Raw genomic sequence first — 15,261 nt, 5'->3', positions numbered from 1 at the left:
CTTCAACTGTGGTGGAGTCTGGGAGTAAAATATGCTCTGCTTTGTGCTTGTGTGACACGGGAAAAAAAAAATCTTGGCCCTTTCTTACAACTCTCCTTCGTGGAAGGATTATTGCTGTCAGTCCAGAGCTGTCAATTGTCAATGTCCATGGAACATCTTCAAGTATTTTTACAGCAGATAAGATCGAAACTGAGGTTTAATGTTTGAAAGGCATATTTGTGTACTTCACCTCAAGGTCTTTTTCATGGAAAAAAATAAAGGCATCTTTTTAACTCTATATAGATAAGATATTTGTCTCTCACATTTCTGTTTGTACAGTTAGGAGGTAACACAAATTTGTTTAGCTGCACTTGAGAATGACCTTTTCGTCTCAGTCTTTTCATACCTAAAGAAAGAAACGGTCACACTGAAAAACAAATTGTAGAATAGCTATGCGCTGACTTTCTTTATTTCAAAAATATGTGTGAATTGGCTACAACACATTGAAAAGACTATAAAGTATGTGTTTTGTGTAGAACAGTTCAGAGTAGTAGCCTTTTAAATGTGTCTCCGTTTTTCTCGGTCGCTTTGGTACATTTCTCAGATCAGATTGAAATTCTCAAAACTACTTGTTCAATCTTCACATCAATGTGGTGTCATTTGTGCACATCATAAAAGCAATGATAAAAGCAATGTCTCATTTCTTTGAACAAGTTGCAAATGCTTTGTGACATCCATGCAAATGACAATTCTCTGCTGTTTCCTTCATGATCAATTGCTTATGTCATGTTGATCAACATTTTTTATTGTGTACTCTGAATAGTCCACCCCCCACAACAATTAGGCATTACTTCATCATATACAGTGGGTATGAAAAGTATTCAGACCCCTTTAATTTTTTTCACTCTTTGTTATATTGCAGCCATTTGCAAAAATCATTGAAGTTCATTTGTTTCCTCATTATTGTACACATAGCACCCCATATTGACAGCAAAAAACAGAATTGTTGAAATTTTGGCAGATTTATTAAAAAAGAAAAACTGAAATATCACACAGCCATAAGTATTCAGACCCTTTGCTCAGTATTTAGTAGAAGCACCCTTTTGTGCTAATACAGCGATGAGTCTTCTTGGGAATGATGCAACAAGTTTTCCTCCGCCGATTCCTCCTTGTAGAGCCTCTCCAGTTCTGTCAGGTTGGATAGTGAATGTTGGTGGACAGCCACTTTCTGGTCTCTCCGGAGATGCTCAATTAGCTTTAAGTCAGGGCTCTGGCTGGGCCATTCAAGAACAGTCACAGAGTTGTTCTCAACCCACTCCTTCGTTATTTTAGCTGTGTGATTAGGGTCATTGTCTTGTTAGAAGGTGAACCTTTTGGCCCAGTCTGAGGTCCTGAGCACTCTGAAGAAGGTTTTCGTCCAGGATATCCCTGTAATTGGCCACATTCATAGTTCCTTCGATTGCAACCAGTCGTCCTGTCCCTGCGGCTGAAAAACACCCCCACAGCATGATGCTGCCACCACCACGCTTCACTCTTGGGACTGTATTGGACAGGTGATGAGCAGTGCCTGGTTTTCTCCACACATACCGCTTACAACTAAGGCCAAAAAGTTCTATCTTGGTCTCATCAGACCAGAGAATCTTATTTCTCACCACCTTGGAGTCCTTCAGGTGTTTTGAAGCAAACTCCCTGCAGGCTTTCATGTGTCTTGCACTGAGGAGAGGCTTCCGTCGGGCCACTCTGCCATAAAGCCCCAATTGGTGGAGGGCTCCAGTGATGGTTGATTTTCTAGAACTTTCTCCCATCTCCCCACTACATCTCTGGAGTTCAGCCACAATGATCTTTGGGTTCTTCTTTACCTCTCACCGAGGCTCTTCTCCCCCAATTGCTCAGTTTGGCCGGACGGCCAGCTGTAGGTAGGGTTCTGGTCATCCCAAACGTCTCCCATTAAAGGATTATGGAAGCCACTGTGCTCTTAGGAACCTTAAGTGCACCAGAATTTATTTTGTAACCTTTGCCAGATCTGTGCCTTGCCACAATTCTGTCAATGAGCTCTTCAGGCAGTTGCTTTGACCTCATGATTCTCATTTGCTCTGACATGCACTGTGAGCAGTAAGGTCCTATATAGACAGGTGTGTAGTTTACCGAATCAAGTCCAATCAGTATAATCAAACACAGCTGGACTCCATTCAAGGATGATCAGAAGAAATGGAAAGAACCCGAGTAAATACAGTAAATCTTGACATCCAAACGCTGCATCAAGGTGGGCGTTTGTTCTTTTTTAAACGTATCTTTATTTAACAACATTTCAACGATACACTTGGGTTGATAACATTGCTGTGGCGTCAGACAGCGCTCCCAATAATAAAAAGAGAGCCCCCCAAAAGTCTACTCTTACCTATGAACCCTTTTCGAGGATTGTAGAAAGGATTGGCAACAGAAAAATGCACATTCACTTACAGTAACTTTTCATTGAATTAATTTTTTAGTTTTTTGTGTGAAATTAATGTTTTGTTCTTTTAACAATTATTTTGTTTGCAACTGATGCATGGTTCATTTTGTGCATGACCAGGCTGAATCTGCACAGACTATAAAATATACCTGTTTTGAATTTGAAAAACCCTATTTTATTTTTCTAATTAGGAAGGGTTCTGTGAACTCCAGATGAAACTTGCGGGGTTCTGTACCTCCATCAAGGTTAATAACCACTGATTTAGACGAACAAAAACAAAAGTTTTCATGTATTGTAGTATTTGTCTGGCACTGTCTGCCCAAACGTGGATATTTCAGCTCACTTATAACTTGACAAAATACCATGCAGTAAATCGCAAATGTTTTGACTGTGCATACACACACGCCATCGTCAAAGTTTATCTGCTTCCTAGTGATATGAGGACTGGCTAAGTGTGGCTCAAGGTTTAGCAACATAAACACACGTGTGGCTAGGAGATTATTTTCTGTTTAGCCATATAGACGAAGAGGTTTCATGACCCAGTACCAACCCTGTTTATGCAACTCAATGATAATCATTATTTGAAAGTAACACAATTAGCAAGTTATAGGGTTGGGAATCACAGTGACTGACACAAACCTTTGCATATGTTGCCAACAATAACAATATTATAAATATACTGTGATTGTGCAAAAAATATATATATTTGGGTAGTAATTTATAGCGATACATAATGTCTGTCAATAAAGAACAAGTTTTTAGCATATTTAACGAAGGAAGTGAAACTATGTAATTTAACAATACATTTGTCTCTTATATTTCCATATTAGTCTGATGAAAGGCTTAAATGTTTTTTTTTTCCCCAAGACCAACAGCTGTCATAAAGACACGCCATGAACAGCTGATAAGATTTAGTACCAGAAATCGAAATATCTTTTCACATTTATCACTGTACATTTATTAAATGTTATAATGTTTAAAGATGTTAAAACAGACTTGCATTTCACAAAACTGGGTAACCCCCCCCCCCCCCTCCCACCCCCCACACACACACACACTTTGAAAAATAAATAATACAAAGTTGAAGCAGATCACAATCCCTGTTAGTCAGTCTATATTGGTGAATTTACACATCAACACATGACTTTTACCTATGTACATCAATCAATCATCATCAATCATCAGTTCAAAAGATGACATACATTATTCAACAAGCAATTATCATTTGATGCTATTTACATCACATCCCTTAAGTTAATGTCCCCACTTTTATTATCTTGCCCAATATTTTCTGGGAAAAGAACCAGAAACCAAAACAGTGCAAAGGTAATCGATGGTTTAGAAAATGAATTGATGAATGGATAACAATGGTGTATATAATAATACGTCTATGTACAAAAACATGGACACAATATACAAACATATCTAAAGATCACTTTCTTTTGACAAATAATGTCTGCAGTTATCCAGCACACTTAACTATTTTGCTAAATAAGCAAATTACATGGTTTGGATGCAATGGGTAAAAAAGTTCTGTTTACTATTCTGTTGACTGAATGTAAATGTTTCTTTTTTGCTATTTTTTTTTTCATTTATAAATCTAAATATCTTTTCCAGCTCTGGATTATCCCATGCAGCTACTGTCCACGCCTGTCAAGAGGAGCGGTGGTTCCATCCGACAGGTATTGTCTCCCAATTGCTGCTCTTTCTGTTCCTTTTAATGAATCTTGTCATTATTTAAGCACACCCATTTAAATTGTTTTGTAAATACTTAACCTTTATACACTCATAAATGTAACAAATGTTCAAACTGCAAAGATCATTGAGGGAGCTATGAATAATAGTGTTTGTGTACAGTTAAACATCAGTGTTATTATACTGTACATCCAGACCAAGTGATCCTCCTATTCAGGATACAACAAGAATAGAAATTCTCAAACAGAACACACCCTGTTTTCAAAGGCCTGTGTCTTTTGTGCGGGTTGTGTATATGCGTGTGTGGGGATGGGAGTTTCTCCAGATAGAGACCAATTACCAAAGCTCAATTAAACAAAAGGGTAGAGAAATAACCCAAGAGAGAGAGGAGAAAAAAAAGAGATGCTTTGAAGGGTGCGACAGATACGCTGTGACACGCCTGATTGACACACAGCCGCTCTCACTCTGGCTTTAGGAAGCAGGTCAGCCTTTGAATCTGACGTCCAAACCTAAAGGACTGGAGCTGGGTAAAGCCCACAGTCCAAAATGCATGGAGCTGGGATCGCTGGGGGTGCAGGGCACCTACATACACAGAGATATGCCAAAGGACGCATCAAACAGCCCACCACGATCTGCCCTCAGTGAGTTATGACTTGCATCACTCACTTTGCTGTGACACAAAGCCAACCATCAAACACTCAGTCAGGCCTCCTTTTAAAATACACTCAACTTAGGGCATCATTTGGCATTTTAATCATTAGTGAAATTAATTGGTATATATAGTAAACTAAATGTGTGTAGTGCTCTTGTCAGTTTGACTAATACGTTGGAGATGGTGTCATTTTTCTAGCTGTGATATTCATAACCATGTTTATTCATCAAACGTGTACAGCTCCTTAATAGAGTACTACCTATTACTAAGTACCTTTACTGGGCACGATGACCTTAAAAACTTTGAATCATAAAAGGTGAGAAACAACACCGTGACTTGTTTCGTCTTATGAATCGAATAACAAACACTTGGTTCTATTGGTGGACTTGTTTTCTCGCAAACTGTAAAAACATTGTAACGGCAATTTGAGACAAAGCAACAACGCTGAGAGGCAATAATTTAGTCATGCACTAGTATTTATGTGAGAGAAACGATGTTACAATGCAGGAAGAAATTCTGAAATGTTATATTCAATTAACTTATATTCACAGAATATTAAAAAAAAAAAAAAATTTAGAACAGCTAAGTATATTGAAGCTTTTTTTTCTCCAAACTAAACATCCTCTCTCTATCGCTGTTTTGTGCCAAAGCTTTACTCAGAGACAGTGATGTAGTCACCCAGGCCATCCATGATGCCCAGCAGCTACTGAGGAGTCACAATGCCGGAGGCCGAGAGAGAGAAACCGACAGAGAAACCAGCAGAAAATTGGTCAGCAAACCTCCAAATGAAAGACTCTATTACTCTTTCTCTCTTAGTCTTGACGGCTTCTGGACCTGTCCAGTTTTCGCTGGGGTTTCAGGCTTCAAATTATCTATAGGTGTGAATGTGAGTGTCCATGGTTTTATGTCAATACTGTATGTGCTGTGCGATTGACTGGCGACCAGTCCAGGGTGCTCCTCTCGCCCAAAGTCAGTTGGGATAAGCTCCCCGCTTACACTGTGGCTAAATCTCATTTCTTTATTTGCAATCTCCTCTGTCCTCAATCCCTCACTCCTCCCATGTTGGCATGAAACAAAATGGCACGCTAGTTGTTGCATACTTTTATTGCGTAGTAACCATGAGCCAGTGTAATTAAGTAATTTCAGTATTTATTATTGCTCAAACTAAAATTGGGGTAAAAACAAAATCTAATTTAACAACTTTTTTATGTCTTGCTTTTACATGGTTAAATGTCTCCTAAGCCATGGTTAAATGTCTCCTAAGCCACGCTTAAAGTTCTATTTTCAAAAAGTTGTTGATGATTTAAAAATATAGGCATTCATAGTAAAGGCAATCCTTATTAACAGAGCAAATTGTGGTGGCCCATTGAAAAACACTTTATAATGGTAAAGACAAAAGAGCATAACGGTAAAGACATAAACAGCTTTATAAAAATCGTGTGAGTGACATCATTTACGTGTTGCCATTCAAACGGATACAAGTACAGAAACGATCCTAACTACTCATTAAACCCATTACACTGGTGTGTTTATACAATTGTAATAACTGTAAAGTCATGCAAAACTTCTGACACTTTCACAAATTCATACATATTCATCCATATCTCAGAAGTAATACCAATTATTTTGCTGTCTGCCATTGTGTGAATGCCAAATGGCTGCCTTATCCTGGGACTTCAGCTCATTGATCCCTCTGGTGTATTGCAACAACATAATGAGGCTCACCCCAGTGGCATTAATGGTAAAGACAGCTTGAGTGACAAAGAAGGAGCGTTTGTAAAAGAACCAAAAAAAAAAGAAACTCTCAAGACACTATGATGCGTTTGTGTTTGTTTTCATGGAAAAGGCATATTAAGCAAAAGGAGAAAATTGCTATATATCCAAAAATGTAATTAGCATCCTCAGAGCATGTTGCAAATGATACAACTTCATTTGGGGCACCTAACGGTAAAGACATTTTGCATTAAAGGTTTGAAAAATATTATTTTAAAATATTGTTTTCATCAAAAGAGAATTATGACCTTTTGATGGATAACAACTGCCAATAATTCAAATACTCGTATCAGTCAAATTAATTGATTTTCAAGAGGAAATTCATGTCTTTACCGTTATTGATCAAATTAAATGGAAATGACCCATAAGCAGTATCGAAAATGGACGGACGGATACTCAAGGACTGACAAAAACAAAAGACAAACTCATTTTAAGTCTGGCTCTGTTAATGATCCAGCTGGGACACACCCATTTGGATACGTCATTATCAAGAGACATCAGGGAAGCATTTTTTCTCGATTATAATTTTTTTTGTGAAACCTTTTCGAAGTTCGATCCTTGCTTTTTGATGTGCACTTAAGACAATTAAGATGCTTCTCACGTGGGCGGCTTGAGAAGAACTTCCAGGTCACGGTTGAAACATCGAAGAGCAGTGTGCTAGAAACGTTGCCATTAAAGGGGTACTAAATCCTTTTATTTATTTATTTTTTATGTTATTTTTTTGCAACAATACTTATGTCCTAGCGCTAGTCAAAACACGGTGTTCCAGTTAATATTGCGTTTGTGGAATTAGAATTAAAAAGAATAATTCATCAATCTTGATTCCTCTCAAGGGGCCGCCATGTTGGGCAATATCACCCTCTGCTGTCGACTGAAATTAACATCACAGCAACTCTTGCGCGTTGCTTCCATAGTCTTAATGTCACTCTTGGTTTTTAAAGTTTAGTTTGAGTGTTTATTTTATTTATTTTCTTAACAAACTCATTCAGTCTCTAATCATTCCCTTTTGCATGCACCAAACCACTGTTCCAAGCCTACATGCCACGTGTGTTTTGTGCAAAATTCTATTCTTTGGTGTTCATTTCTTGAGGTGGCATTGGTCTCAGTCTGGCACTAAAGCCACAGCTGTTGCGGCCACACAATACTACAAAGGCCTCAATGTGGCATTGACGTAGCCACCTGTCTACCTCTTTGTGTACTTTAACATTGTAGTGTTTTCGTCTCCTCCCCCTCTTCCTCTAAATGATCCTGCTCAACCACGCCTCTATACGGCTGCAAGCACTTTCCTCTTTTTGGTATCCCCTGCTATCGGAATAAAATATTATTAACAAGTTCTTCAATGATAGATAGCATATCATGAGCAGCTTTTCCAATTCAGACTGTTGCATTCCTGACTGCTTTGTCTCCTTCACCTCTTCTCCCTCAGACAATAAACGCAATTTCTTTGTCCTCTCTTGTGGAGTCATTTTCTTTCTTCGCATTTACAGCTCTCATTTTAAACTTTTAAACAGCAGCTGATGTAGCTCGTGTGCCAGGTCTGTACTTTCTGTACTCCAAAATAGCGCGCCGTGTAACACCTTGAGCACGCCCTTGGAGAACATCTAACCTATTGCTTGTAATTAAAATTCTAGTCATAACTTCTTCAGAGTACAAAGCACGTGTGACTTGTTTTTTTTTCTTTAGGACTGCAAATATCTTCCTTGTGGTGAGAGAATTGTGCACTCCGAGCAAGGTGACGACCGACACACATTGCTGTCCACTGATGACCACCTCAGCAGTGACTCTGAGAGTAAGTGGACCCAAACCAGCACGACTCAAACGCTAGTAGAAGGCATCTTTTAGTGTGGAAGATCAAGAATGGTCATATACTGATCATATACTGTAGGATTGATTTCAGTTGCTAATAGTTTAGTTCAGTTCTCAAACGAAAGATAACTAAAGATACCCATTCACCAAAATAACACTGCCAAGACATGGCTAGCTGTGATAGGCTCCAGCATGCCCGCTATATATACACACACACAACAGCTGAAATAAGTATTTAACGCTTCACCATTTTTCTCACAAAATATATTTCCAAAGGTGCAATTGACATGAAATTTTCACCAGATGTTGGGAACACCCCAAGTAATCCACACATCCAAAGAAAGTAGAATAAATAAGATCAGAAATTAAGTTGTGTGTCATAATGTGAAATGACATAGGGAAAAAGTATTGAACACATGAAGACAGGGAGGCGCAAAAAGGCATGGAAAGCCAAGACAACACCTAAAATCTATCAGTAATCAAACAGCAATAAAACCCCTTGTCAGTGCAAGTGAATATCAGCTGGTTCGGTCCTAATTGATGGCCTACAAAAAGGTCTCATTACCAATTTGCGAGTCAAGACACATCTCATGATGGGTAAGAGCAGAGTGCTGTCACAAGACCATCGCAAACTAATTGTTGCAAAACATAACGATGGCATTGGTTACAGGCGCATATCTAAGTTTCTGAATGTTCCAGTGCGCACGGTTGGGGCCATAATACACAAGTGGAAAGCCAATCATACAACCATAAATTTGCCTCGATCAGGTGTTCCTCGCAAGATTTCGGACAGAGGAGTGCAAAGAATAATCAGAAGAGTTGTCCAAGAGCCAAAGATCACTTGTGGAGAGCTTCAAAAAGACCTGGAATTAGCAGGTACTGTTGTCACAAGGAAAACAGTGAGTAATGCACTCCGCCGCCATGGCCTATATACACGCTCACCCATGCAAGACCCCATTGCTGGGGGAAAAAAAGCATGCCAGACCTCGTTTAAACTTTGCTGAACAACATTTGGAGAAGCCAGTTAAAAACTGGGAGAATATATTCTGGTCGGATGAGAGCAAAACTGAACTGTTTGGATGCCATAATGCACAGAAATGGTACTTGGACATCACCCTAAAAACACCATACCAACAGTGAAGTTCGGAGGTGGGAACATGTTGGTGTGGGCTGCTTTTCAGAAAATGGTACTTGTAAACTTCGCATTATTGAAGGAAGGGTGAATGGGCAAACGTACCGAGACATTCTTGACAAAAATGATGAAAATAAAACGAGGGTGGACATTTCAGCAGGATAATGATCCAAAACATACTGCCAAGGAAACTCAATTGGTTTGAAAAAAATAAAGCTGCTAGAATGGCCCAGCCAATCACCTGACTTGAATCCAATCGAAATCTATGGAAAGAACTGAAACTCAAGGTCCATAAAAGAAGCCCACGGAACCTTCAAGATTTGAAGACTGCTTGTGTGGAAAAATGGGTCAAAATCACACCAGAGCAATGCATGTGACTAGTTTCTCCGTACAGGAGGCATCTTGAAGCTCTCATTGCAAACAAAGGCTTTTATACAAAGTATTAAATGAATTCCAGTTGGCGTGTTCAATACTTTTTCCCTGTCATTTCACATTACTACACATAACTTAATTTCTGAGTTTATTTGTTGTACTTTCTTCATATGTATGGATTACCGTAATTTCTTGTGTAAAATACGCACCCCCAAAGTTAACTTAAAAATTCTGAAAAACCCTTCTACCTATGTGTAAAGCATTTTTACAAAGCATGATTTTACTTCAACCCATATGATCAAAACATGAAGCATTAACTGTATTTTGTTAGTTTTTTCAAATAATTATTCTGAGGATAAGCACTTTATTTGAACACATAATACTTTATTTTTATTTAATTGCTCTTATTTTGAAATTCACAGCCCTGTATGTTTGATTACCGAGGCAAAATTTCTAAAATGGGTACAATTCTTTAAAGAAAACATGGCGGGCCAGGCGAAACACGTTTAATTGTATTTTAATGGGATTCAAATTAAATTGTCAAGCATTTCAGAAAAGTATTATCATTCAACAAAACATAACCATAAAGAAATTGATGATGGTTGTTGTTCAGTCATCAGAAAAAAAAAATCAGATCAAAAAATCAAAAATCAAAATCAGATCAAAAAATCAGATCAAAAAAATCACAAATTCAGCCAGGGTATGAAAACGTATGAGCACAACTGTACATATATGCAGTCATATGTATGTCATATTGGAATGAAAGTGTAGGCTACACCTTTTCATAACCTAGGTGGCTTTGGCATCGTAGAATGAAAGTGTACACCTTTCTCATAACCTCGGTGACGGTGGCATTTTGGAATTAAAGTGTACAGCTTTTTCATAACCTCTAGATGGTGGCATACATTTATAAAATGTGAAAGTTTTTTTTTTCACTTTCCCCTATACCTATGTATAATGCCCACTATTGACTTTTTATAATTTTTTTGGGGGGGAAGAATGCACATTATACACGAGACATTACAGTACTTGGGTTGTTTCCAACATCTGGTGAAGTTTTCATGTCAATAGCACCTTTGGAAATATACAGTATTTCATGAGAAAAATGTTGATATGTTAAAAACGTACTTCTTTTTACTTCTCTGTGCCCTGTAGGTACCCTGCAGGTCCCAGGCAGCTACTCTGAGGCCCGCCCCCCTCCGTCTTCAGGCCACATCAAGAGACCTATGAATGCCTTCATGGTTTGGGCCAAGGATGAGCGCAGGAGAATCCTGCAGGCCTTTCCTGATATGCACAACTCCTCCATCAGCAAAATCCTGGGTGAGCCAAGCAGGGGGTAGGAGTGGGTTGCACTGTGTGCCTCTATTCTGAGACACATCCTTGCTAATACATGCGGCGGTATCAACAGCCACTTGCTCCTTATACCGCATGCACGTACGCACGCACCCACGATACCACACACACTTATTTAAAGCAAAATTTAGCACAAAATATTTTTATTTTTTTTATGGGAATTGGAAACATTCCTTTCTATTGCTAAATGTAATCAAATCTTTATTACAAATATTCATTAAAAATTGAACATTGACTGACTCACTACAAACCATAGAATAAATAAACGGCGGTCACAAAAGCTACCTTTTTTTTAAAAATTCTACCTCACTGAGAAATCATGTATGGTAAGTTTGGATACATGCCCCACGAAAGGTTATGAATTAATGTGAGGTGCCCCAGGGCTCAATTTTAAGACCGTGTATTATTTAATTTGTATGCTCCCTCTTGCAGTGTCATCAGGAGGCATGGAGTGAAGCAGTTGTACATCTCTGTGTCACCTGATAACACCAGTCCAGTGGATGATTTTTACAGGAATATTTACATTCAACTGAAGTCCGGATTCCTGTAAAAGTTCATGTCTAATCTCGCTATTGTGTTCCAAGTCAAAACATATTTCAAAACATATTTACAGATTTATAGTTGTTCATATTGCATGCGCTTAAAAGTAAAACTGAATTTCATTAGATCTGTCAATTTTAGATGGAACTGTAGATTCAATCTGATCCTCACCATCACTCACTCTCTTTCCCCATTATTGATGTCTGTTTGCTATTAGGCTCCAGGTGGAAGTCCATGTCCAACCAGGAGAAACAGCCTTACTATGAAGAGCAGGCCAGACTGAGCAGGCAGCACCTGGAACGCTACCCAGACTACAAGTACAAACCCCGGCCCAAACGCACCTGTATCGTGGAGGGACGGAGGCTGAGGGTGGGCGAATACAAAGCCATGATGAAGAGCCGCCGACAGGAACAGAGGACACCATACACCAGGAGGTCTAAATACCACACACGCTTAATGAATTCAGTTGTGGTATTCATTATCAAATAGTAGTATCAATTTGTCACTATGGCTGTTTGGTTCTGACGACTTTAGTCACACCATTTCCTTAAAGTATCCAGTTACAGTTGCACAGTAGGCTCTTGAGCTCTGTTCTTGAAGTCATGTGAAAGTACACTCATTTTCAATTCTTGAGGTTTTTGGCACTGGGAGATAACATGCATGGTAGGTTAATTGAAGACTCTAAATTTTAATTTTAAGTTTAATTATTTTATATAGAAAAAAGGAAGCTCGTGTCCAACTATTTGTATTTATTGATTTAAACAAAACCATAGTAATATAGAGCCAAGTAATGTTTAAAATTGATATAACACATGGTGATCCATCGTGAAATAGAATCATTGGCATCTATGCAAGCATTGCATAGATTTTATGGCATAGAAAAAGCATAACATGTTTGTGGATTTGTTTATCCTTTCGACACACACTAAAGCAGGGTGCACATTGATTTTTAACATTTTAACAGATTTTTTTTTTTTTTTATGTGAGAGACTATACATGACGGGGGAAATAAGTTGCTTGAATGTGCTTACTGCCTTTTTATAGTATGTGTTAAACTGTTTAAATCAACACAACACACCACACACATAACAATAGCTCCACCAACAATTGCGAGTTTCCTCTCCCAAGCGTTTGAACTGTAATTTGTGGTGTGGATTTGGGCGGGTGCTAACACAATGCCAAGGAGGAAAGGCATTTGCAATGACCTTAGGAGAAACATTCACTGCCGCTCATCAATGAGGGAATTAGTTACAGTGCAGTTTCTAAATTTGCAATCTGTCACGCCACAAGACAAATTGTTGGCCCATGCAAAATGCTGTTTGGTTTGTCAAGATATAATGTCCTTCTCTCTAAAAAGAACATTGGCCCACGTCAGAATGCGTACTTTGTTTTCTCTGTAACCTTTGTTTTGTTTGTGCAAAAAATTCCTGATCCCAATACATTTGTTCAAAATGCACGAATGAGGGACAATTTAAATGCCCGCCAAAATCTGTTTGGATGCCACCACTGCCCAACTCTTTGTTGGCCTAAACACTATCAGAAGCTACATTTGCAATTTATATTCCAATATTTGTTCCTCGAAATTGTATAAATTCATTCCCAACAGTTCTCTTGGCAGTTCTTACATTTTATTTTATTATTTATGTATTTGTTTTTTTGCTTTTTAACCAAGAAATCATTTTCTTGTCTATTTAGTCCAACAGAACCACAGTCCATCCACTACTCTCACAATGACGCCTTGTACCCGGTTGGTGGCGGCAGCGGCGGCTCTGTCTCCATGGGATCCATGTCCTTTCACTCCTCCGTTCTGGAGCACTACCTGCCGCAGCCTCCGCCGATGTCGGGCCCGGCCACGCCTGCCCCTCTGCCCCGGGTGAGGCAGACGGACACAGAGCTAGAGCAGGCACCGTATAGCGAAGGAGAGGAAAGTGACAGAGGGGAGAGAAGTGAGGGGGAACTTGTGCTCCTCACAGATTGAAAAGAATACATCAGAATTACCTGGAAATGAAAGAAGGGATTTGGTTGTCACTGAATTTTAGGAAGCCCCATTCGCTTGTAAATTATCCCCAGTGACACACACCCAATGCACATAAAGGCGAGCTCTTATCTCACTCATTGCATGTTAAAAGTCAATAAGGACGTCCATTTAGAACCGGGCAATTTCAAGTTATAATACAGTATATCAGGTTACAGTCTTTTCTTGCTCCAATGTTGTTGGTCAAGAAGGCTATGGATTCTACATAGAAAGGATTAGCAATTCATCTTCTATTTGGGACATATTTGGCTTATTCATACGCCTGCACTGCCTCCTGCAGATGAAGTTAGATTGTCACAACATAGACAAACCTTTATATTTGCTCATGGTCCTTTAAAATGACCTTATTTTGAAGGTTTGATCTGTTGCATCATGCATGGTGGGCCAAACCTCTGGCCTTTTTATATACATATACACTACATATACATATACACATATACACACATATATATATATATATATATATATACACACACACACACACATATATGTATATATGTATGTATATATACGTGTATATATATGTATGTATATATGTATGTATATATATGTATATATATATAATATACATATATATATATTATATACATATATACATATATATAATATACACATATATATATATCTACATAGATATATATATATGTATATATCTATATATATATGTATATATAGATATATATATATGTATATATCTATATATATATATATATATATATATATATATATATGTATGTATACATATATGTATATATGTGTATATATATATATATATATATACATATATGTATATATGTGTGTGTATATATACTAATGTGTGTGTGTATATATATATATATATATATATACATATATATATATATGTATATATATGACTGTTTTGTTTGCACCTTTGCTGTGTATCCAGGTGCCTGTTTTCTTTGTTCAGATACTTTTTTTTTTTTTACTGCACAAAATCTGCATATATAATGTATGTATATACAGAATATACATTTTTTTAATGACCTCCTACAGTGCACTTATGGTATTGTGGTGATCAGCAATTTTTGAGTCTGTGCTGGAAAAGAGTTTACAATTGAAAGTTATGTTCAGTGATTGCTAACTCAGTCTTACTTGTGTGTGGTTCCTTTTTGATAGAATTACATATTGGCCTTTTTTATCACCTTTTATTGCATTCTTCCATTGACATCAATCAAAACAACAACAATCAAGTTATGGTTATGAAATGAGTCAGTGGTTAGGACGTCTGGCCCACAGCTCTGAGGTGATGGGTTTGAATCTTAGCTCGGACTACTTCTGTGGAGTGTGCATGGTCTCCATGTCCTCCAGCTTCCTCTTGCATTCTAAAAACATTCATGTTAGGTTAATTGAAAACTCTAAATTGTCCATGGGTGTGATTGTGAGACTGAATGGTTCTTTGTCAATGTGTGCCCTGTGATTGGCTGGCGACCAGTCCAGGGTGTACCCTGCCT

At 38.1% G+C, this 15,261-nt stretch overlaps 1 protein-coding gene across 5 annotated transcripts in view; it reads left to right on the top strand.

The window, feature by feature from the left end:
• Positions 1 to 14,225, top strand: part of LOC133408984 (transcription factor SOX-13-like) — a 66,773-nt gene extending 52,548 nt beyond the window's left edge. For 3 of the 5 annotated variants that reach the window (XM_061688436.1, XM_061688435.1, XM_061688434.1), the window contains exons 7-14: positions 4,049 to 4,113; positions 4,602 to 4,767; positions 5,429 to 5,547; positions 8,235 to 8,340; positions 9,126 to 9,233; positions 11,017 to 11,181; positions 11,972 to 12,188; positions 13,450 to 14,225. In XM_061688436.1, the coding sequence (XP_061544420.1) occupies positions 4,049 to 4,113; positions 4,602 to 4,767; positions 5,429 to 5,547; positions 8,235 to 8,340; positions 9,126 to 9,233; positions 11,017 to 11,181; positions 11,972 to 12,188; positions 13,450 to 13,732 (1,229 nt within the window). In that variant the 3' untranslated portion in view covers positions 13,733 to 14,225. The remainder of the gene's footprint in view (positions 1 to 4,048; positions 4,114 to 4,601; positions 4,768 to 5,428; positions 5,548 to 8,234; positions 8,341 to 9,125; positions 9,234 to 11,016; positions 11,182 to 11,971; positions 12,189 to 13,449) is intronic. The other 2 variants (XM_061688437.1, XM_061688438.1) reach the window with 1 other exon arrangement.
• The last annotated feature ends 1,036 nt before the right edge of the window (positions 14,226 to 15,261 follow it).

This window comes from Phycodurus eques, chromosome 10, assembly GCF_024500275.1.
Source record: "Phycodurus eques isolate BA_2022a chromosome 10, UOR_Pequ_1.1, whole genome shotgun sequence".
Classification (NCBI taxonomy): Eukaryota; Metazoa; Chordata; class Actinopteri; order Syngnathiformes; family Syngnathidae; genus Phycodurus; species Phycodurus eques.
This window is presented reverse-complemented; position numbering and strand designations above follow the sequence as displayed.